The sequence below is a fragment of the Hemicordylus capensis genome, chromosome 12 (genome assembly GCF_027244095.1).
Source record: "Hemicordylus capensis ecotype Gifberg chromosome 12, rHemCap1.1.pri, whole genome shotgun sequence".
Classification (NCBI taxonomy): Eukaryota; Metazoa; Chordata; class Lepidosauria; order Squamata; family Cordylidae; genus Hemicordylus; species Hemicordylus capensis.
The window spans coordinates 19,554,032-19,579,002 of NC_069668.1; the positions used below are offsets into that span (position 1 = coordinate 19,554,032).

A 24,971-nucleotide genomic window follows, 5' to 3' on the forward strand; every position below is an offset into this window, starting at 1 on the left:
CCCCAGGGGAAGCTGTAATGCAGAAATTCATTGTGTGGGGAAAGCTGCCAATCAGCTTGGAGTTTCATGCAATGGGAAATCAGTCTGGTGCGTGCAGAGCCCTGAGTGAGGAAGCCCAAGAATAACAGAATTGCAAGGTGTTGGGGTTGGGACACACAGAGATCATGGAACTCTAGACCTCAGAGTTCTCCGAGTCTAAGCCTCTGCTGGGCGCTTCTAGCAGAATCCCATGTGAGATTCTTTTGCACAGCAGAACCCCCCGAGGGTTTGGGGATGCACCAAATCTCTGCCCAAGCAATGAAGAAATTGCATCATCCATGTGTGAGTGCGTTGTGTGTGTACAACAAAAACTTATTCCCCCCACTGTGTGACAATCCTATACTTTCACATTGCAAAACTGCGCAGAGCGAAATTGACTTATTGACCAATCAAGTGAGCATCTGGAAGTAGGGGCCAGGTTTCCACGAGGAGGACCACTTGACAGTTGCCAAGCAACAGGAGGATGCAGCATCACGGTTGCCAAGCAACAGGCTGATGTGGCATTCCGCCATTGCTAGGCAAAGGTCTCCAGCCTGCATGCAGTTGGAAAGCTCATAAAGCGGATATGTATGGAGCGGAATATCTCCATACATGGCCCTACGTGGAACCCAGGTCCAGGGTTATCAATTACCAGGTCTGTGCAGCGGGACATATCCGATATTATCGGAAATGATATCCCCACTCTCAGAAATACCAGCATCAATCCGATCAAACTATAATAGCCCTGTTGTATGGGAATTATTGGAAGTATTGTCGGAATCCCAAAACAGCATCCCTGGCCTGCTTAGAGCCAATTTTGCAGGCCTGTGCCACTGGATATACTGGAGAGCACTCTCAGAAATGTTATTGTCATTATTCATTCATTCATTTTTATTTTTAATATATATACCGCCTGACTCCGAAGGCCTTAGGTAGTTAGATTCTGGAAATATCAGAATATGTCTGATAGCTACTAGAATGGTAATGACGATTCCGGCCATTTTAGGTCCGATATTTTTGGACCACGCAAGCCTACTGGTTACCATGAAACAAGGCCCCTCGCTTAATATTTTGGCTTCAATAAGGGGGCAAACCCGTGACCTATTTCAGACAGCCAGTGGGCACTCACACGTTGGGTGCCTTCCCAAATGTCCCTTGCGCCCAGAAAAACAGTATGGTGAGGAGAAAGCCCAGCTAAGATCCTTCTCCTCAACATGTTAGCTTTCTAAGTCCAGAGAAGGCGGTCCCCCGCACCCCCTGCCCCATACAAGGACTTCGAGTTGGGTGCATTCCAATCGGTTCGAGGTTACAACCCACTGCCCAGCTCCCAATGTCTGCAGTCACTGTGTTGACCTGGTTGCCCCCTTGGAATGTCCCCTGAAATGTCCTCTTTTTACACCTGACCAAATCGTCCTTAGGAACATCCCTCCCCGGTGGGGTGCCATTTCTGGGACCCCCAGATCCTCCAGTGCACCGAATCCGTAAGGGGATGGCGCTATCATCGCAACGTCTGATTGTCCGGCTAAACATGATCTAAATTACTGTACAGTACATTTACACTTGTATGCATGATCTGCCTGGGTGCATATTCTCTCTCTCTCTCTCTCTCTCTCTCTCTCTCTCTCTCTCTCTCTCCTGCACACCCACAATCTAACAATGTGGAACGTAGGAAGGCTGGTAGCGAAGAAGCCAAGCCTGAACCTGCAGGCTCTACACATCGTCCCCGTTCCGGTCCAGAAGGTGCACTGAGCTCCTTTTGTTTTTATGGTACATGGCAAACAAGATGAAATAAGTAAATCGACAACCCTGCTGGGGTTGAGTCTCTGGCCCAATTTCAGGGCTTTGCTTCCTTCCGAGGCTCTCCAAGCGAGAAGATCTCAGGACAAGGAGCAAGAAACGGGGAAGAATCGTTTCCTGCAGAGCCAACATTCTCCTCCGCTTCAGACCTTAAAGCCCGCTCTTTTATTTATATTATATTATTATTATTAATTTCCCAGAACGATTTTACCAACGCCGTGGCCCTGGCTGGGGGAAGAGAGGGTTGAACCTCAGACATTTTGGAAGGGCGGGAGGTTTCTGTCTGCGTGCCCAAGGAGGCCCTAGATTCAATCCCTGGCATCTCCAGGTAGAAGCCCCCATCTGAAATCCGAGAGTGCTGCTGCCCGTCAGTGCAGACAACACTGAGTTCAAGGAGTCCGTGGTCTGACTCAGCCAGAAGGCAGCTGCAGATGTTCATCAGGAGCATCTATAGCCCCTGCTGTGCATGTCGGAAGGCTTCAGTCGCTGGCAGCATCTCCAGGTAGGGCTTGCAAAGAGCCTTTCCTGGAACCCTGGAGAACGGCTGCCAGTCAGTGTGGACACGACTGAGCTAGACGGACCAATTTAATTTGCTGTAAGGCAGCTTCATAAGTTCGTATCTGATCATTCTAAGCAGGGCTGTAGCTCAGCGGATGAGCCCCTGTTCAAGCCCTGGCTTCTCCTGGCTGGGCTGGAAAAGACTTGTGTCTGAAGATGCTGCCAGTCAGTGATGGCAATACTGAGCTAGACAGACCAACGGCTAGACTCAGCAGAAGATGGCTCCATTGATTCTCTCTCTCTCTCTTCCTTGTGGGACTGAGAGACAGGTGGATGCCTTGAAGGCATCATCACAAGTGATATAATCATATCACAAAGTATCATCATATCTGGATATACGAGGGGATTATCTTCCTTGGAGGTGCCTTTCGGAGAGCCTTAAAGACCCATCTTTTTAGCCTGGCTTTTAATGATGTCTTAGTTTTAATGTTCATTTTAATCTGCTTTAAATGGTTTTTTAAAAATTATTTTAATTGGTATGTTTTTTTCCTATTCTTTCGTGTAAAACCGCCCTGGGCCACTTTAGGAAGGGCGGGATATAAATTGAATAAATAATTAATAAAACAATAAATAAGTAATTAAATAAAAAGAAGACGAAGAAGATTTCTATCCCCCTTTCCATGTGTTCTCAGAAGTCTGCCCTGGACCCCAGACAGAAGGGAGACCCTTGAGATTTTTCTTCTTCTTTTTAAAGTGCATATCAAACTCTCATCCCAAATGCTTATTTACAAATAGTGGAAGCCATACCAGAGAAGAGAGAGTGGATGAGGCCAAAGAACGGGCCTGGGACTCTGCTCTGCATGCTAATGGTCCCAGGTTCCGTCCCTGGCAGCATCCCCAGGTAAGGTTGGGAGAGATTTCTTGCCTGGAACCTCCGAGAGTTGCTGCCAGTCAGAGCAGGTAATTCTGAGCCAGGTAGACCAAGCGTCTGACTCTGCAGAAGGCAGCTTCACCGGCTCATCACATCCATCCATAGCTCAGACTCAGAGGTAGCACATCTAGTTTGCATGCTGAAGGTTCCCACTTCGCTCCCTGGCAGCATCTCCAAGAGAGAGCATTAGAGAGACTCCTGCCTGCAACCTTGGAGAAGCTGCTGCCAGTCTGGGTAGACAATCCTGAGCTAGCTGGAACAAGGATCTGACTCAGTAGAAGGCAGCTCCCTGTTTTTATGGAGATGGGACTAGAGATGTAAAGGTCTGGGAAACAAGATGGGGGAAAGGAGAAAAAAAGACCCAGGTTGTTTTTTTTACTTTTAAAAAATGGGTTTCCCCGGTTTCCCCCACGTCTTCACATCTCTAGATGCATCTAGGTCCCAGGTTCCCTCCCTGGCAGCATCTCCAAGATAGGGCTGAGAGAGACTCCTGCCTGCAACCTGGGAGAAGCCGCTGCCAGTCTGTGAAGGCAATACTGAGCGAGATGGACCAAGGGTCTGACTCAGTATATGGCAGCTGCCTATGTACCTACTGAGTCAATGCATTCAAATGCAATCCAGGATTTGGCCTTTCCTGCAAATCCCTTGATCCGGATCTGCAACTTGATTCTGCAAATCCTCTCGATCCAAACGTAAACCGGGGCAGACCCTGCTTAGCAAAGGGGACCATTCAGGTTGGCTACCGCAAGACCAGATCTCCTAGCCCTACTAAGGCGGCTGCTGCTGGTGGTGTTGTTGACAGAGGGGGAAACCTAAGAGACTCAGAAATTCTGCCCACAAATGTGCCACTCCATGATGAACAGCAGAGCAGAGGGGCTATTTAAACTGGGGAATGGGTGTGGACGCACAGGGGTCGGACTCAGGGTCACCGACCCTCCAAGGGTGCCCTGCAGTCTCCAGGCACCAATATAGGTGGGGGGGGAGCTCTTGGAAGCAGTCCGGGCTGAGCATTTTGATGGCTGCATATTGCAAACACCAAGATGGCCAAGATTGAAAGGCTGCTTTTCAACCCAAGTCCCCAAAGCGGTTTACATGGATATAAAAAAAAAAAATGCCCCCCTGTCCCCAAAGGGGCACACAATCTAAAAAAAGAAGCATATCTTGCAGTGCTCATACATCAAGTCTCCTATTCATATGCAGACCAGGGCAGACCCTGCTTAGCTAAGGGGACAAGTCAGGCTGGCTACCACAAGACCAGCTCTCCTCTCAGAGATTCTGAGAGAGAGTCATCAGAGAGACTCCATCAGAGAGACCCCAGCAACAGCCACTGACTGGAAGGGATGCTGTGCTGGGGCCGGATAGGGCCAGTTGCTCTCCCTCCCTGCTCAAGAAAGAGAATCCCCACTTTGAAAAGGTGCCCCTTTGCTCAGTGAGCAGGGGAAAGATACTGGAACCAATGGAGATGGTCAATCCTAGCTGGATTCCCGTCCGCCCCATGCCATGGCCTTGAATTTTTGACACCCTCAACACCCTTTTGCAAAGTTTGCCCCAGATATCTACTGGGTCCTGGGAATCAGGATATTTCCCTCATCCAGACAGAACAAGAACAAGAGAAGGGGGGTGGATATAGGGATGTGTGTGTGTGTGTGTGTGTGTGTGTGTGTGTGTGTGTGTTTGTGTTTATGGGAAGGGAAGGAGAAGAGAATTCCTAAGCCCCACCCTGGATTCCTCCCAGTTTTAGCCTAATCTCTCTCTCTCTCTGTGACACACACACACACACACACACACACACTGCTGCCTTCTAAAAACAGGAGCTAAAGAAGCGATCACATGACGGACACGGACAGTCAGGGGGCGTGGGTCCCCGCCCCTGTAACTGGAGTATCACTGCTCACCATACCTAGGACCTATTCAAGTCTTCGGCTTTCCAACTCAGCCACAACCAACGATACCATCCACAAGGTCCAACATCCAGCCCCAAGCTCTCTTGTAACCTCTGGGGATGGGGATTCGAAACTCTCATTCAAGATACCTTTGGGTCATTCCAAAACACGCTTCCCCGCCGCCTTTAAGAGCCCCCTCCCCAAACAGTCACACCCAACGTCCATGGCCATCTTCTCTTGGAGTCGACAGCCTTACAACTAGTGCAGAAATGGGGTGGGTGGGGGGGAGAGAGAAAGAATCGCACCCATTCGAGACAGGACGAAGCGTACATGTTCAGCATCGCCAACGTCTGGATTTCAGGGCCAAAGCGGGTGGCTTTGCTGTGGAAACCAACATTTCAAAGCACGAGGCGCCAACCACAGGCCGGGAATCGGAAACGGGAAGAAAATTCGAACTGCCGGAATCGCAAGGCACAGGAACGGGAGGTCCCGTCTGTCTCGACGCCCTTTGCCCAACGTGGCCCAGCAGGTGACTTGGCCGCCATTCTGTTCGGCATTCCTCCAAACCACCCCAGGACCAGCAGTTCTGCTCTCTTTCCGCCGGATCCCGACGAGTGGCACAGCTATTCCGGTGGTCGAACAGCCAGTTGGGGGCCGGGGGAGGAAAAGGTTGTATCTATGAAACAGCAGCGCTTTCCCAAACTGGCTCCAGGCTTAGGGAAGTGTTTGCCCACTCCTGCCTCCGCTGGCGACCTCTGTAGAAAAGCGACTTCAACACGGCTGTGTGTTTCTCTCTCTCTTCCCTTTTGGGTTGCCTTCCTCCCCCCGTCGCTAAACGTCTCTCGAAGCTGGAGGACTGCAGCTGCTCCCTTTGTGTTGCTCCCCTTTGGAAGCGGGTCGGGGTTTCCCCAAAGTCCTGACGCTGCTGGTGGGCTCTGTCGGTCCGGGGAGGGCTTGCCGCGAGGGCCTCTGGGGGCTGCCCTTGGGGGTAGCGGGCTTGCCCGGTTCAGCCCCCGCCGCGGCGGACAAGGCTGAAGCCTTGGGCTCCGGTTTCCGCGGGGGGTGCCGCTTGGTGTACAAAAACAGGGCCGGATCCGGCATCGGCTCGGCCTCTTCGAAGCCGCCCAGCCGGTCGCAGGGCGAAGGATACCGGAAGGCTCCCTTGCTGTGGAACGAGCCGGCCGCCTGCCTCCGGGCGTGGGACTTCTGGCTCCGTTTCTTGGGCCTGGCCTCGCTGCCGGGCGCAGGGGGGAATGCCCTCTCCAGGGGCCTGTCGGGAAGCGGTTTGCCGGCCTGGCGGGAGCTCTGGAGCTTCTGCTTGCTGGCGTGCAGCTGGAAGGCCAGGTAGGCGGCCGCTTCCGTCTGCTTCTGCAGCTCCGTGTTGAGGATGGTCACCCGGTGGCTTCTCCTCTTCAGCTCCTCCAGAAACCTCCGCTCTTTGGTCCTCAGGCTGGACCGGAGGGCGGCCACCAGGTGCTCCCTCTGGGTCAGCTCCTGGCGCAGTTCCCGGTTGCCACGTTCCTTCTCCTGCAGCTGGGCTTCCATGATCCGGCACTTTCCCTCCAGCTCCTGCTCAATGACTTCTGGAATTGGAGAGAGAGAGAAAAGCGGGGGGGGGGGGGAGTGTTGGGAACCATCGTCAAGAAACTGGCCAGACATTTGATCCTGTTTTTAGACCGCCTGATATGTACATCTCTAGGCAGTGTACACATCATAATATGAAAAAAACCCCACAGGTTAACACACAGAACACACAGTAAACACAATAGAAAACAAATTATTAAAACCCTAATGAAAAGCTTGCGAGAACAGGAGAGTCTTAAGGGTCTTCCGAAAAACAAACCAAAAAGGAGATGCTCTGAGTTCAGCAGGGAGCATATTCCAAAGCCTCGGGGCAGCCACAGAGAAGGCCCGGTGCAGAGTTGCCACCAAACGAGCCGGCGGCAACCGTAACCGGACCTCTCCAGGAGATCGTAAAGGAGGGTTTCTGCCTGCCTGATGAGGTCGTCAGAGGAGGCTCTCGACAATGAGGGAGGCTCGGCTGTTGTGCACACGGGACGGGGTCTTCTCAGTTATGGCCCCCAGACTTTGGAATGCTCTCCCGGTGGGCATCCGCTCCTCAGTCTCCATCACAGTTTTTAGAAAGCGTGTGAAATCTTGGCTCTTGACCCAGGCTTTTAGATGAATGGTATCTTTATATTTTATGGCCTATGTTGTTGTTTGTTTGTTTTTAAAAACTTTTAATTAGATTTCTCTTTATATATTTGAATATAAGGTTGTTGTTTTTCAGTGGTGTAACGTTTATAGTCAGATTGTTTTCAGCATTTTGTAAACCGCCCTGAGATGGAATGAAAGGCAGTGTACAAATTCAACCATCAATAAATTCACATCAGAAAGCACGCTCCATCTATACTGAGAAGGGATGCTCGTTTCATTGTCATGCATCGGCCCCCATAAATCCTGGGATTTCTAGGTTGATGGAGCGGATAAGGATTCTCGGTGAGAATGCCGCCCCTGCAGAACCTCAATTCCCAGCGTTCCCTAGGAAGAAGGAAACAGTGCTCAGCCAGTGGGTTCCCCAAATAGTAGGTCTGGGGGGGGCAGAGAGAGAGAGAGAGAGGAGGGGAGGGGAGGGGAGGGGAGGGGAGAGAGAGAACATTCTCAGTGAGGAAGCAGCATACCATTTAGCTTGCTCTATATACCCCTATGCTAATAGGCAGTGTCTAATCCGATTACAGAAATTTGGGTTTCTTGGGGACAGAAACCCACCTCGCTTTCCCTGGGCAAAGGAGCTGCTTCTCTCTGCAACCTCTCCGTGGCACTAGCCTGCCTTCTGACCCTCTGTTCACCCGCCCCGGCCCATCTGCTCCCTAGGTCTCTGGCTTTACCCGATTAAGTCTCCTTGGCTAACACGCGCCTTTGCCCTTGATCGCTCCTTCTCGGGACTCTGACCTGAGGTTGCTCGGAGAATGCTGGTGCTTCTACCTGCCCGAAGCAAAAGATCTTTATGGGGAGCCAAGAACAATTACAGGCCATCATATCCCTCCTTTCTAAGGTCTAAGGAGAAGAGCCCATCTCGTGGTCGCAAGAATGAACTGTCCCCTTTGCTAAGCAGAGCCTGCCATGGTTTGCATTTGGATGGGAGACGACATGTGTGCGCACTGTAAGAGCTTCCCCTTCAGGGATGCAGAAGGTTCCCTCCCTGGCAGCATCTCCAGATCGGGCTGAGAGAGACTCCTGCCTGCAACCTTGGAAAAGCCGCTGCCAGTCTGTGCAGACAATACTGAGTTAAACAGGCCCAGGGTCTGACTCAGGAGAAGTCAGCTTCCTTCTGCGTGGAGATACATGGAGATCCCCAGGGGGCCTCTCTGAGGCCACGGCGGGGTGTGTGTGTGTGTCCACGGAGGTTCACCCTCCCTCCAGCCTCCGTTTTGCCAAAAAAGTGCCCGGTTCGGATGGTCTTTGGCCATCGAACCAAACCGGTTTGGCTCCAAAACTGTTCGTTCACCCCTATTATCTACTCCCTACATAATGGATGGAGAGAAGAGAATCGGCAACCACAAATGAACTGAACTGAAGGGGTCTGGAGAATTGCCGGGTTGCTATTTGCAGTTTCCCCTGCAAACAGCTCCCGACGCGGCCCGCGCGTCTTGAACGCTTCTCTGCTGCGGTGCCGTGCATCTGTCCGGGCCAAGGGATTAGCCGTGCACAAACTTGTCTGAATTGCGTTCCAGACCAATTGCGTTCCCTGCATCGCCTCTCAAGCGTTTGCTAACGAGCCCTTTGAGGGAGACGGGAGCATTAAAAGTCTCGTTAGGAGAGGGAGCGATCCTGGGATTGGCCTCCCAATAAATGTACTGCCCCATCAGATGCTGGGCGGGCAAAAGCGTACAGGGCAAAATTGGGTAGGCGAAGAAGCCACGGGGTGGAGAGGTGGACTCTTCCCCGGGAGGGAATGGCCAGTGAGTCACAGGCCCGGCTGCACACCAAAGGATGCTGACGGTGAAAGAAATCTGGCTGAAGATGTGCTGATTTGGTGTTGAGACACCACCGAGTCATTCTAGTGTCATCCCCCCCACCCCACACCACCCCGTGAGCACTCACTGCAGAAGGCGGCCTAGCATCAGCACAAGGCAGGGGAAGCTGCCATCTACTGAGTCAGACCCTCGGTCCATTGAGCTCAGGATTGCCAACACAGACTGGCAGCGGCTTCTCCAAGGTTGCAGGCGGAGGTTTCTCATAGCCCTACCTGGAAGGAACTTGAAGCATTCTGCTTGCAAGCCTGCAGGTGCTCTTCCCAAAGCAGCTCCATCCCCTAAGGGGGAATATCTTCCAGTGCCCACACATCTCCCATCCATTTCTGGCATCTTGCGGGTGGGGGGGGGGATGCCAGAAAGACCCTCGTCCTGGAGTGCCCCTGCCAGCCCGTGCAGACAGCAGAAAACAGCTCCTTCTGTTGTTCTGTGGAGGTGAAAGCACTCTGCACATACTCAGGAACACACCCATTGGCATCCCAGGGCGCTGGCATTCAAAACAACTTTTGCAATTGAGCCCCAGGGAAGCCGCTCTCCCGGAGAGCAACCAAGGCATGCGAGGAACGCCAGCTCTTTTGCACAGGCGATGTGCTTCCCTCCAGGGTGCGGCCAGGGAAGATGCGGGATGCAGTCTTTGGAGCTGTCACCGCCTTTGCTGGGACCGTCCTCCACCTGCATTCCATTCACCTGAGACTTCCTGCAGCCCTCCACACCTCAACGCCTTTCACTGAGCTGGCAGGCCTCGCCTTTTGACCCGAGGGCAGGAGCCAGGCCTTCCTCACACACAGCCCGACTCTGTTCCTCCCTCTCACCTCATTGCAAGCTTTGCTAGAGACGGGAAAGGTGCCGAGGAACACAGGAGGCAGCCCTACGCGCTGAGTCAGGCCACTGCGTCATCAAGCACAGAATTGTCTACCCAGACTGGCAGCGGCTCCTTCAAAGTCGCAGGCAGGAGTATCTCCCAGTCCTATCTTGGAGATGCCGCCAGGGAGGGAACTGGGAGCCTTCTGCATGCAGAGCGGCCCTGTCCCCTCAGGGGACTATCTTACAGTGCCCACACGTGGAGTCTCCCTTTCAAATAAAACCAGGGCAGACCCTGCTTAGCACAGGGGACAATTCATGCTTGCTAACCACAAGACCAGCTTTCCTTGGGCAAACAAAAAGGCCAGGGGCCTGGAGCATTCTTCCTTACAAGGCAAGGCTGTGACACCTAGGATTTTTCATTTTCAAGAAAAGGCAACTACAGGGAGACGTGACAGAGGTCTACAAAGGTAGGAATGGTGTGGGTGGAGAGAGTGGACAGAGAGAACATTCTCTCCCTCTCTCACAACTCTAGAACCAGGGGTCATCCCATGCAACCGATGGCCAGGAAGTTTAGGACCAACAAGAGGAAGTACTTTTCCCACACAGTGCATAATTAAAAACAGCAGAACTCCCTGCCACCTGATGGTCGCCAGCAAAAATGGCTTTAAAAGGGGCTTCAACAAATTAATGGAGGACAGGTCTATCAATGGCTACTAGTCAGATGGCCCGTAAAAAGAAACCGACAGATCCGATAATATAACAAAAAACAAAAGTACAACTAAATATATAAATACAAATTATATTCCAAGTGAAACAAACATGTGTGTATAATAATATGAATATTTCATACAAGTAAATAAGACATAACATCCAATCAACAATAGAACAATAGAATAGTATAATATTTCCAAAGTGTATGAGCACTTGAAAAAGTCTATTGAAACAACAAACATTACCGGAAAGCTGTTGTGTTTACACATGTTTGTTTCACCTTGAATATAATTTGTATTTATAGACTTAACTGTATTTTTGTTTGTTTGTTATATTTTTGGATCATAGGAACACAGGAAGCTGCCATATACTGAGTCAGACCCTTGGTCCATCTAGCTCAGTACTGTCTACCCAGACTGGCAGCGGCTTCTCCCAGGTTGCAGGCAGGAATCTCTCTCAGCCCGATCTTGGAGAAGCTGCCAGGGAGGGAACCTGGAACCTGTAGGTGCTCTTCCCAGAGCGGCCCCATTCTCCCCTAAGGGGAAGATCTTCCAGTGCTCACACTTCTAGTCTCCCACTCATATGCAACCAGGGCGGACTCTGTTTAGCTAAGGGGACCAGTCATGCTGGCGATCACAAGACCAGCGCTCCTCCCTCAAGTTAGTGTCAGTTACGAAGCTGCCGATCAGGGCATAAAAGGAACAGCCCTCTGGCTCCATTTGCCCCCCTGCAACTGATATTCATAGGTACATTGCTCTTGAAGCTGGAAGTCCCATTTAGTGACTAAAAGCATTGGGAATTGGCTCCTGGTTGTGGCCACATAGCCCAAGACGGTAGCCTTGTTCCAGCTCACACTGAGCAGGCTTTCGAATGTGCATCGATTGTAAACACGGCTGGTTAAAGAATGAAAGAAAGGCCAGGCCAGAACTGGAGGCAGCAAGACGAGGATGCTGGCCGAAAGCACAGCAGTGCCCTCTGCTGGTGGGAAGAAGCAGGGCTGAACATACAATATTTCAAATTTTTTAGGGAGTGTGGAATCATGAAGACAGTCCTTTAAAACATGACAGAGGATCAACACCTATTTAGACCCCATGACTCCAGGGGGAAAGGCAAAGGAGAAAAAATAAGGCTCTGGTGGGAAATGTGGCAAAAGCTGCAAGAATACGGGTCTGCTTCCTTCTTTTTGCAAACGCCAAATGACCTGGATTGCAAATATAAACAACTATTTAGAAGAGTTGTAAAAATGTAAGCTGACTGAACATAAGTGAACGAGGGAGGAGAGCTGGTCTGGTGGTAGCAAGCATGAATGGTCCCCTTTGCTAAGCAGGGTGTGCCCTGGTTTTCATTTGAATGGGAGATGACATGTGTGAGCGCTGTAAAATATTCCCCTTAGGGGATAATGGAGCTGCTCTGGAAAGAGCAGAAGGTTCCAAGTTCCCTCCCTGGCAGCATCTCCAAGAATGGGCTGAGATAGATTCCTGCCTGCAACCTTGGAGAAGCCGCTGCCAGTCTGTGAAGACAATACTGAGCTAGATGGACAAGGGTCTGACTCAGTATATGGCAGCTTCCTCTGTTCCTATGAGACTATGAGGGATCCACCTTATCCTCTTTTCTGTGTAAACCATAGAGAACTGGTTTTGCTTTGCTGAAAAAGAGTTTACAAATATTAACAACAGCGATGCAGGGGCTACACCCCTCATTTCACCGATACATAAAAATAAAAATGGGAGAACCCGCTTACCTTGCTGGGTGGCTTCTAACTCCTTTGCCTCAAGATCCTGAGTCAACTCTAGAAAAAGAGAAAAATGGCACCGTCAGATAGTAAACAGAAGCTTCACAGTACTAAGTGGCCGTAGGAAAAACGAGGATTTGATCAGTGGGTGAGTTCAATCGCCTTTTTCAGATACAGCCACAAGGATTCCTCATGTGAAACGCAGGGAATGCTGCCTTCTACTGAGTCAGACCCTCGGCCCATCTAGCACAATACTGCCTGAACGGACAGGCAGAAGTTCACCAGGGATTCAGACAAGGGCCTTTATTTATTTTTTTATTTGCAGATCTTGTCAGGGATTGATTGATTGATATTGTGTATGTATGTGTATGTGTGTGTGTGTGTGTGAAACATTTATATCCCACTCTTCCTCCAAGGAGCCCAGAGCAGTGTACAAGGTTATTTTTAGCCCCACACAACAACCCTGTGAGGTAGGTTAGGCTGAGAGTGAAGGGACTGGCCCAGAGTCCTATCCTGCCAGATTGTGACTGCTCGGTTCTCGAAGTACAATCAACGCCCAGACTCAGTTCAGCTCTGATCCAGGCGCCGTCGAGAGGCAGCGAGGCATGCTGGGAGAACCCTCCGCCATGGCCCTCTTGCTCCCGTGCTGTCCAGTCCAACAAAATCAGGCCAGTTCCAGAGGTGGGTGCACCACGGGGGACCAAGCTCATAGGAACAGAGGAAGCTGCCATATACTGGGTCAGACCCTTGGTCCACCCAGCTCAGGATTGTCAACCCAGGCTGGCAGCGGCTTCTCCAAGGCTGCAGGCAGGAGTCTCTCTCTCAGCCTTCTCTTGGAGATGCTGCCCGGGAGGGAACTGGGAACCTTCTGCCGGCAAGCAGGCAGGGGCTCTTCCCAGAGTGGCCCCAACATCTTACAGAGGGCACACACCTGCAGTCTCCCATTCAAATGCAAACCAGGGTGGACCCTGCTTAGCAAAGGGTCACGCTGGCTACCACCAGACCAGCTCTCCTCAGTTGGATTCCCCTTTCTCAGAGCAACGCAGCAGAGCTGTTTACATTTCCAGGAAAATCCACGGGGAGAAGGCAAGACACGAGCTCCCCTGCCAGCAAACGACGGCTTCCTGGCATGTTTTGTACAGAAGGGAAAATAATCTGCATGTAAAACCTTAATGCCAGGGCCATCTCTAGCTTTCTCAGGGTTCTGGATGAGATGAGGAAGGAACACCAAGGCTGCTTTTTACTGAGTCTGACCCTTGGTCCATCTGGCTCAATATCGTCTGCACTGACTGGCAGCAGCTTTCACACCAGAGTCTTTCCCAGCCTTACCTGGAGATGCTGCCAGGGATTAAACCTGGGACCTTCGGCATGCAAAGCAGATGCTACTCCTCTTAGCTACAGCCCCATCCCCAGAAACAACCTAATGAGGAATCATCAGCTACACACGAAGCTGCCATATACTGAGTCAGACCCTTGGTCCATCTAGCTCAGTATTGCCTACACCGCCTGGCAACAGTTCTCCAAGGTTCCAGGCAGGAGTCTCTCCCAGTCCTACATGGCTCACCGCGTGACCTGAGGCCATCATTCTTTTTCAACCTAACCCGCCTCACAGGATTGTTGTGAGGATAAGAGGGTTATGGAAGAACCAGGTATCCCATCCTGAGCATATTGGAAGGAAAGTCAGGAAAGAAATGTCATAAAGAAAGGCATGCATCTCGGTCTACACAACATAATAGGGAAGAGAGCTGGTTCGGTGGTAGCAAGCATGAATTGTCACCTTTGATAAGCAGGGTCTGCCTGGTTTACATTTGAATGGGAGACTGGAAGTGTGAGCACTGGAAGATATTCCCCTGAGGGGCTGCTCTGGGAAGAAAAACATCTGAATGCTTGCATACAGAAGGTCCCAAGTTCCCTCCCTGGCAGCATCTCCAAGAGAGGGCTGAGAGAGAGAGATTCCTGCCTGCAACCTTGGAGAAACCACTGCCAGTCTGTGCAGACAAGACTGCGCTAGATAGACCAATGGCCAGACTCAGTAGAAGGCAGCTTCCTATGTTCCAGCTTCCAGCCTCCTGGTACTTTACAAATGCATATATGCAGGCAAAACGGCAATCCGTCAGCGTCATGAATTGTTCTCCAGAAAACAGCCCGATGTCACTGCGTTTAAATTTATGACCGCTTAAAAATAGCGGTGGTGATTTGTGTTGACATTAAGATCCTTTAAGGGATGAACGTGTCTAAGCGAGGCAAAAATTATTACTAACAAACTACAACCCCAAGATGCACATTTCTTTCTCGCCTCGGATGATTGAAGTGTTTTGCAATCTAAATTGGGAAATTTGTTTTGTTTTGCCTTTCAACAGGCAATACATGGCCACCAATGTTTCCGTGCTCATTCTTTTGTTGATTGTTGGCATAAAACAGCACCCAACATGCATGAAAATTAGCAAAAACAACAATCTTCTTGTTAGATTTCTACTGACACAGTGGTGCTGGGAGGCAGGGTTAACTTTCTAAAAAACTAAATCCCCCCCCAAGTGGTTATTAGTTCTGTTTAGGGGTGTGTGAGCTAGCTTGGTTCGAGGGGTTTGCGGTCGAACCGGACCGGCCAGTCCGAGTTCAAACCGAACCGGGCTTGGTGATGAAACTGGCCCTGGTCCGGTTCGACCAGTGCCCGAACCGGGCCGGGCCAAATCTGGCACGGATTAGAACCGATCCAGCTTGGGCAGTTTTGTGCACATCCCTAGTCCTGCTGCAGAGGGAAAACAGGCACCTGGGAATATAGGAAGCTGCCTTATATGGCGTCAGACCCTTGGTCCACCTAGTTCAGAATTGTCCACACTGACTGGCAGCAGCTCTCCAGGGTTTCATGATGGGTTTCTCCCAGCCCTACCTGGAGATACTGCCAGGAATTGAACCTGGGACCTTCTGCATGCAAAGCAGATGCTCTTGGCACTGAGAAATGGCCCTATCCCCAGACCTGTATTATGCCTGTTATTTTTTTAATGCTCTGGTGGCATTAGCAGTCTCTTCTGGAGAGGAGATTTAGATCCAGAAAACGGCGGAGGGGGAGGTCACCACACCCCTTCTCCTGGTAATATTAATAATCAGCTTTCCCCACAGCTGATTTAAAGCCACCGGGACACAAATAAAACAGATCACTGATCTCCGAGAAATGATCCTTTTTGGCCCCTGGCCTTTTCTGTCTTGCCAATTCGGCTGTTTCCCAAATAATTAACAGGACGCAATCAAATTAAGAACGTCCAGGGAGCTAAATCGGGAAATGGCGCTTCGGAGAACGAGGCGGCCGCGCGGAAGAAGCATAATCGTTCACCACTGCCCTATTTTTGGTGTGCATCTCAAATTGGCTTTCGGGTTGGCTCTAATCGCCCTCGCTGGATCATCACGCTAGACGCTGCTGCAATTTGGAGGAACTGAGATCTCCGCCACCCCCCAGCCCCGAGGAATCCAGCAAAAGGCAGACATGGAAAGCATATAAAGGACAGAGTTCTGACTGCAATTTCTGGAAAACCATTCCTGCCTCTGTTACCATCCCATTGGAAATTGGTATTAGCTGCCTTAGGGGAATTCCCTCCGCTGCTAAAAAGAAGAAGAAGAAGAAAAGACTCCGAATTTAGAAACGCTGCAAAATGTCTCTATTCCCCCAAAGGCAAATGTCTGACAGAATTTATATTATGGAGAGGACATTGGGCCCGGCTGAAAGGAAGGTTTGTCCAGACACTCCACACTCCAGGAAGAAGCAGTGTGGTATAGTGGTTACAGCATTGCCCATGGTGTCTGAAACATACTGGTTCCCTACCTTAGGCCTGGCACGATCTCACAGGGTTGTTGTGAGCATAAAATGGAGAGGGATGAACCATGTATATCTGCTAGGAGGAAGGGTGCAATAACAGCCCCACCGACAAGGAATTATTATGCATTACAGTTTTGCTAAACACCACTTTTTGGTGGGTTTAGTAGTGGCAGATAATGCCACCACCACCCCAATTTGACAGGGGTGGTATTGTCCTATTATTTATTTTATTGATTGATTTATCAAATTTGTATGCCGCCTCAAACTTCCATCTAGTATTATTTTAACAATATTATTTATTTCTAACAACAACATTGACAATAAAATTCTGGCATCCCAGGTCCTTGGGAAGGACTCGATGTCTGGATAAAACAAACCCGTCAATAAAAGCTGTTTGACTGTGCAAACAAGAAACAATAATACTATTATTGCCTTCCCAGATTAGAAAATGATGCACCAGTTGAATTTCTCTCAATCACACAGCTGCTGTGGGGAAACCTGCATACTATCGAGAAAGGTCGTGGCCCTAATAATTTATCATATTTTTTTAATCCTACGACAAAAATAATAAAATATCATATGACTTTGCTCATTGTCCCTTCAGAGGTCATTGTGTTTGTGGACCCGCGAAGCAGCTTCATGTCAAGTCAGGCTGTTGGTTCATCTAATTCAGTATTGCCTGCACCAACTGGCAGCAGCTTTTCAGGGTAAAAGATACGGGCATTCCCCAGGCCAACCTGGAGGGGACGGGGGCGGGAGGGTTGAACCTAGAGCCTTCTGCAAAGCAACAGCTCTGCCACTGAAGCCACCTTCTACTGAGTTAGACCCCTTGGTCCGTCTGACTGAGAATTGTCTACCCAGGCTGGCAGCATCTCTCCAGAGTTTGAGACGAGTCTTTCCCAGCCCTACCTGGAGACGCTGCCAGGGTTTGACTTCCTGAATGCAAAGCAGGGGCATGGCCAATGAGCTCCCCACAGGAGTGCGTCTCCCCGCAAGATCTGCACGAGAACTCTGCGAAAGAACTGAGCAGAGCCTTTTTAGGTCTACGATTCTAGAAGCAGAGGCAGAGTCAGCAGCAGCCTGATGGTTCACAAGATATGCTGGCTGCATGTTGCATTTAATTCACCGGCGGGGCGCAGCTGCGAGCATTTGCTAGGAGAGGCAGTGGCGCGTGTAATAAATGCATTGCATAAGGGCTGTGCTGAAGAGAGCATTTCTGGAAAGGATGCCTCTCCGGGCTGGCGGAGGCCTCTCCCTCCCTCTTCCCCCAGGGACAGGATTGTTCGAGGAAGCCAGCCGGTTGGCTGTTAAGGAGCCGGATTCTTCAGAAGAGTGGCCTAGATGTTTAATGTTGGCAGCTGAACTCTCCAGATCGCCTTCTCTCTTAAAAGGCGTCTGGGGCAGTGGCGTAGAAAGGTTGGGGTGGACCCTGAGACAAGATGGGTCCCTGCCGCCTTCTCCTTTCCCACCACTAGTCAGTCAGGGGGAGGAGGAGGAGGAGGAATGGGTGCTGCCTGACACTCCTCTGCCATCTGTGTATTGTCTACCCAGGCTGGCAGCGGCTTCTCAACGTTTTCAGGCGGGAGTCTCTCCCAGCCCTACCTGGAGATCTTGCCAGGGATTGAACCTGGGACCTTCTGCATGAAAGAAGACACTATGGCCCCATCCCCTAAGTTAGGTGGGGAGGAGACTATGCTCACACATGGTCTCCCATCCAAATGCAAACCAAAGCAGACCCTGCTTAGCACAGGAGACCATTCATGCTTGCCACCACAAGACCAGCTCTCCTCTGTGAGTCTGATGTTTAAGGAAAGATCCACCGCCCCCTTTCTGTCCTTTAGGAACACGAGACTGCTTTGCTGGCACGGTCACGTCTCCAAAATACAAATGCATCCTCTGGCATTTCCATAAAAAGCAGACGCAGGTGGGAAAAACTCCTGAAGTCAGGAGAAACAAATATAGAGGCTTTTCTTAACAGCGGAGCACAAGAGATGCAGCTCCCGATTACTTTTTTAAAAAAATCAAAAATCAAAAGAGCCACTCAGAGATTTCAGTTGAACATATGAAGCGGTCTTCTACTGAGTCAGACCATTGGTCTGTCTAGGTCAGTACTGTCTACTCTGACTGGCAGCAGCTTTCCAGGTTTTCAGGCGGGGGTCTTTCCCAGCCCTACCTGGAGATTCCAGCTGTCTGCTTTTCAGAGGATTGCCGCAATAGAATGGGATGCTTTTCCACCAGACATTATATTTTAAATCGGAAGGGTGGGAATAGCAGCAGTTGGACTTGTCCAGTGATAGTGCACTAGTCCGGTCACTGAATAACTTGGCTGGTGCCTCCCAGGTACAGAAGCACCACAGACATACGGATCAGCAGGATCTGCCTTGGAAAACTCCATCACTCCAAGTTTGCCTGACGGTATGTGCACGAAATTTGCACAAATCAATTCGATTTGGAACCGTCGAGCAGAGCGGAGATTTATTTGAATTGGTTCGAATTCACCTGAATTCAAATTCATTCATTCATTCATTCATTCATTCATTCGATTTCTATACCGCCCTTCCAGAAATTGCTCAGGGCGGTTTACACAGAGAAATAATAAATAAATAAGATGGCTCCCTGTCCCCAAAGGGCTCACCATCTAAAAAGAAACACAAGATAGACACCAGCCACAGTCACTGGAGGGATGCTGTGCTGGGGACGGAGAGGGCCAGTTACTCTCCCTCTGCTCAATAACGAGACTCACCACATTAAAAGGTGCCTCTTTGCCAAATTAGCAGGGGTCAGCTCGATCTGAATTTGGGCAAATTCGAATCAACTTGATTCGAATTTGGGCGATCGATTCGAACAAATCTCCACTTTGTTCAATGGTTACAAACCAAATCGATTCAAAATGGAAACCATTCATGCGCATTTCGTGCACTTCCATATTTGCCTGCACCTTGCTCGAAGACCTTAAAACAGTGGTGCACATGCTGGTAACATCCAGGCTTGACTACTGCAATGACTCGAGTCTGATTTAAGATGGCGCTTTCAAAAAGCACAGGTTAAATTCAGGTTCTATCAGCATTTACTCAAAAGGAAGAGGACGCTGAATTGAAGACCGCCCTCTGAAGTACAGCCTGAGTGGTCTGACTCCCCCGCAACAAATGAGCGAACCCTTCCGCCACTGGACACTGGGGCCCGCCAAGCAAGGGCTGGCCGGGCTCTCTGGGGCTCACCTGTGCAGTGTTTCTGCAAGCGTAGGATCTCCAGGTGCAGGTCGTGGAGAAGCTCCACCTGCTCCTTCTTCAGGAAGGCGATGTGTCTCTGCACGCGTTGGATCTGGTGCTCCAGGGATAAGGTCTCCATCGCAACGCAATTAACCGTCGGCGTCTGCAGGGAACAGAAAAGGCTTTATGGGTTGCTGGTGCGGAATGCATCAGCGTGGCGGAGGGAAACCCACAGATCCACTGTCTTTTCTTTCCAACCCTCTCCTTTGGGTTAGGGAAATTGGGATTCGGAGGCCTCTTGCCTCCGAGACTGGAGGTGGCCTATCGCCACCGAACCAGTGTTCCCTCTAAGAGGGAGTCCCAGATGTTGTGGACTACAACTCCCATAATTCCCCACCAAAGGCCACTGCAGCTGGGGGTGATGGGAGATGTAGTCCACAACTTCTGGAACCCCCTGTTAGAGGGGACACTGCCCCAAACTAGTAGCCACTGACAGACCTGTCCTCCACGAATTTGTCAAAGCCCCTTCTAAAGCCATTTGAGCTGGCGACCATCAGGTGGCAGGTCAGAAAGCATAGCCCAAAGGTAGAGCACCTGCTTCACATGCAGAAAGCCCCGGGTTCAACCCCTGGCAGCATCTCCAGGAACACATCAGAAACCCGGAAGAGCTGCTGCCAGTCAGAGTAGACAGTACTGACTCAGTTATACCACGTTCTGGCCCAACAGAGGCAGCTTCATATATTCACTTGGAGAGGAGAGCTGGTCTTGTGGTAGCCAGCATGACTTGTCCCCATAGCTAAGCAGGGTCCACCCTGGTTGCATATGAATGGGAGACTAGAAGTGTGAGCACTGGAAGAGATTCCCCCTCTTAGGGAATGGAGCCACTCTGGGAAGAGCATCTAGGCTCCATGTTCCTTCCCTGGCAGCATCTCCAACAAGATAGGGCTGGGAGAGAGACTCCTGCCTGCAACCTTGGAGAAGCCGCTGCCAGTCTGTGAAGACAATCCTGAGCTAGATAGACCAATGGTCTGACTCAGTATATGGCAGCTTCCTATGTTCCTATGTTCACGTGCCTGCTTTGCAGGCAGAAGGTCTCGAGTTCAGGCTCCAGAGTGAACTGGGAAAGACATAGGAAACTGCCTCCTACTGAGTCAGACCTTTGCTCCATCTAGCTCAGTCGTGTCTACACAGACCGGCAGCAGCATCTCCAAAGAGAACCTTCTGCATGCAAGCAGGCAGGGGCTCTTCCCAGATCAGCCCCATCCCCTAAGGGGAATATCTTATAAGCCTCCCACATGTGGTCTCCCATCAAAATGCAAACCAGGGCAGACCCTGCCTAGCAAAGGGGACAAGTCATGCTGGCTACCACAAGACCAGCTCTCCTCCCCCTGGCCCAAGAGTCACTGCCAGTCAGTGTGGGCAGTCCTGAGCTGGGTGGACCAAGGGTCTTGCGTGGGAGGCAGGAGCTGCAAACGAGATCTTATTCGCAGGAAATGGTGGGGACGGAACCGAGGACCTTCTGCACGCGAAGCGCACCCTCTGCCACTGAGAGACACGCTTCCGAGGAGCAACGTGCATCTGTGAAGCTGCTTTCTAGTGAGTTTGTTCCCAAGTAGCAGCCGTGTTCCAGAGTCCCAGCGAGCAACCGGACGTGACGGGAGAGATCCGCGAACAGATCTTCGGGTTTTTTAAAAACCATTAATAGCAGTCATGAGAGAACCCGGTTCAGACTGGGAATACAAGCGGAGGCGAGCCCTGCCACGGGCACTGGACCGGTGACCTTCTGCAGGTCAAGCCTGTGGCCCCCGGGCCGAGCCACAGCTTCCTCCCCTTCCCTGCTCCATCTCGGCAGTGCCAGGACCTTAGCAGAGCCATCTCCATCTCCTCTGTGCAGCTGGGGAAGAGAGTGCTGGCAGGCATGCTCCCAGTGGGTTGCTCCCTCCTGCTTCCGTCTGGGAGGCGAGCCTCTGAGCCTGTGCAAAATGCACATCCTGACCCACTGCGGAGCCCCTTGTCCCCCAGCCCGGTTAAGAAGGCCGCAGGAAGGATGCCAGACGCAGCGGGCCTGCCTCCTCCTCCCACAAATAACACCCGGAATGGTTTGCAGAGGGGCCCGTGTGTGGCGCGTCCAGGACCCCTTCAGGGCTGCAGCTGAGTGAGTCCCAGTTGAGAGCTGGGAAGCAAGGCCCTGTGGCTAAGCAGGGCTCCCCTTGGTTTGCATTTGGGTGGGCAGCTCCCCCCCCCGGGGGCTCTGCCGCTCCGTCTCCTTAGGGGATGGGGCCATCACGCAGGCTCCCTCCCTGGTCGGACTGGGAAGGATCTGCCGGGAACCTCGGAGAAGCCGCTGCCAGTCTGTGCAGAGACAACCCTGAACCCCGAGGACCGAGCTTTCTAGGTCCCCTCCTCACACAAAAAACAAGACACTCTCATTACCTGTGCAAAGCAAGGAGGCAACCAGGCGTGGTGGCGGCGGGGGAGAGGCGCAGCTGGGGGTCATCCACCGAGAAAGAAGACAGGCCGGGCCAGGGCCAGCGGAGAGGCTTCGGGCAGCCCCTCCGATCTCCTTGGGCGGGGGGAGGACCCCCCCCTCCTCCTCCTGGATCCCTTTCAATTCAAGGTCTCCTGGCGGCGCCCGGCGCGCAAGGGCAGCAGCGGGCGCCCCGAGGTCGCGCGCCCCTCCATGGGAGCGGCTGGGGGGCCCTCCCCGGCCAGGAGTGGGGCGGCGGGCAGCTGCAGGCCTGGCGAGGAGAGCGGAGAGCGGAGCCGGAGCCGCCGGGCCAGCCGCGGAGGCGTAAACACAGAAGAACGTGACCGGAACTGGGGGTGAGCTCAGCTGGAGGGGGGGTGCTGCTGCGCTCGGGCGGCAGCAGCAGCAGCAGCAAAATCGGGGCGGGCGCAGAGCAGCGCGGGCTCCGCCTCGCCTCCAGCCGATGAAATCACCTCTCCTGCTGGGTGTCTCCCCGGGGAGGGGGCCATGCCGGGGGAGGGAGGGGGAGGAGGAGGAGCTGATTCAGCACAAAGGGCGGGGCAGATCGCATGGGGGTGGGGACGGGGGGGGAGAGAGGGGGGGAATGGAGGCCTGGAAGGGGGCGGGGGGGCAGGGAATGGGAGGAATAGAGGGAGGGGGGATAGAAGGGAATAGGAAGCCTGGGGACGAGAGGGGAGAAACAGAAGACCAGAGGGGGGGAGAGAGAGGGGAAGGCGGGGGTAGGAGGCTGAGAAAGATTGACCCCAGGATCCCCGGCCCTCCTCCCCCCCCTCCCCGGAGATTTCTGCAGTCCCAGCAGCGCCCCTGGGCGGAGAGAAGACAGACGGCATCAGGCGGAGAGGAGGGGGGATTGCGCGGGGGGGGGGCGCCTCAGGGAAAGGGATCGCGCGTTCATCTCCACGCGGCTTCCTTTTGGTTCTTCTTAATGTGCACCCCACTGGTAGGACCCAGAGCTTGGAGAAGGGGCACCCCCCCCCCGCCGCCCCGCCCCACCCCGCAGATGAGGCTGCAGTCGGCATTAAGAAAGGGAGGAAGACAGGCCGGAGGCCAGCCAGGCGATACGGAGGCCTTCTCCAGCTTGTTCTCTCCCTACGTGCTGGGGGAAAGGCCTTTGGCATGCACGCCGCTTCGGGATGCGGCCGTAACTCATTGGGGGCGCCCCTACTTCGCAGGTCCAGCCCCTGGCTGCGTCTCCAGGTTGGGCTGGGAAAGACTCCTCCTGCCGAAACCTTGGCAAGCTGCTGCCGGTCAGTGCAGACAGTACTGAGCAAGATGGGCCAAAGGTCTGACTCAGTATGCAGCAGCTGCCTATGTTCCTGTGTTTTCGGATAGGATTGTAGCAATTCACTTCCCAGTGTGGGAGGGCACAAGGTTTTTGACTGAGGTATACAACTCCCGGCTAAAAGGCAGTATATAATAATTATGGGGTCCAGCAATCCAGCCACTTTAAACTTGGTATGTTAGTAACAGAACATTAGGCACTAAAGAGAGGAGAGCTGATCTGGTGGCAGCAAGCATGTCTTGCCGCCCGTAACTCAGCAGGGTCTGCCCTGGTTGCATTTGAATGGGAGACTTGACTTGTGAGCAGCACTGCAAGATATTCCCCTCAGGGGATGGAGCCGCTTTGGGAAGAGCAAAGGTTCCCAGTTCCCTCCCTGTGGCCCCAGGGCTCTGGAACGCACTCTTAAATGAAACCAGAACCTCCCCATCTCTGGCTCTTTCTAAGCAAGTCTTGAAAACACCCCTATTTTATCAGGCTTTTAGTTATAATGTTTCAGAGTTTTGCTGATGGTTATTTTAAGTTGCTTTATATGATGTGAGGTTGTAATTGTGTTTTATTTTGTAAACCACCTGGAGATTTAGATGGGGTGGTATATAAGTACGACAAATACATGAATGAAATAAATCAGGATAACTTGTCCCCTGCTAACTGAGCAAAGAGGCACCTTTCAACATGGTGATTCTCTTGTATTTAGCAGGGGGGAGCAACTGGCCACATCCATCCCCAGCACAGCATCCCTCCAGTGGCTGTTGCTGGTGTCTCTCTTCTGTTTATTTTTTAGATTGGGAGCCCTCTGGGGTCAGGGAGCCACCTTATTTATTTATATCTATTCAAACTGCTTTGGCAACTTTTGTTGAAAAGCGGTGTATAAATATTTTGTTGTTGTTGTTGTGTGGCAGTTTGTGTGGACTAGAATTCACTTGGGTGGGGCAGGGGTTTGCAGCAGCATCTCACATAGAAGTAGGAAGTTGCTGTCCTTGGTGCTGAAACTCTTCTGTGCCACAAATCCTATATGCACCTATATGCTGGGTGAAATATTTCAGTTTTTATTTTTTAGAACAAATTCTGAATATTGTCATCTTTTTTACCTGTTATTGTTCTCCACAGATTTTTAACAATCAGATTAGTAATTCCAAAATGACTTCATGCCAAAGGAAAGCAGAAGCTCTTTCTCAGATTCATATTTTCTATTATTCAAACGTATCACATATGGCCATTATACAATAAAATGAATAACGTGTGACATGGACATCCTACAGATTTAAAACTCTTCTTTTGCCTCCCTTTCCCAAGCACATCGATCAAGAACTCTATGATATATATCTAATTTATGTTAAGATTGTGTCTGGGGGTGGTTGTCATTCAACAACAGCCTAGGTTACTTTTTAAACAGGCACCTTTTCAAACTGGCAATCCTCTTACATTTAGCAGGGGGAGAGCAACTGGCCCTATCCGTCCCCAGCACAGCATCCCTCCAGTGGCTGTTGCTGGGGTCTCTCTTACGTTTCCTTTTTAGATTATGAGCCCTTTGGGGACAGAGAGTCATCTTTATTTGGCGAGTCATCTTTATTTGGGGAGTCATCTTTATAGTCTCATGGCTGAATGGGGGATTTGAACTCAGGTCTCCCCGGTCCTAGTCCAGCACTCTAACCACTACACCACGCTGGCTTACATTACAAATTAAGTTTCCTCGGCATAACATTTGAACTGCTTTGTCACAGATTGTGAACAGCTCAAGATCTGCACTCTTTGAAGGTGTCTCGGGTTTCTTTT

At 51.5% G+C, this 24,971-nt stretch overlaps 1 protein-coding gene across 3 annotated transcripts in view; it reads right to left on the reverse strand.

The window, feature by feature from the left end:
• The window catches only part of CCDC92B (coiled-coil domain containing 92B), a 34,166-nt gene continuing 9,195 nt past the window's right edge, over positions 1-24,971 (reverse strand). For 2 of the 3 annotated variants that reach the window (XM_053274977.1, XM_053274978.1), the window contains 3 exons: positions 19,438-19,591; positions 12,418-12,465; positions 1-6,710 (listed from right to left, as the gene is read on the reverse strand). In XM_053274977.1, coding sequence (XP_053130952.1) covers positions 5,959-6,710; positions 12,418-12,465; positions 19,438-19,567 — 930 coding nt within the window. In that variant the 5' untranslated portion in view covers positions 19,568-19,591 and the 3' untranslated portion in view covers positions 1-5,958. Of the gene's footprint in view, positions 6,711-12,417; positions 12,466-19,437; positions 19,592-21,861; positions 22,270-24,971 lie in introns of those variants that run through there. The other variant, XM_053274976.1, reaches the window with a different exon arrangement.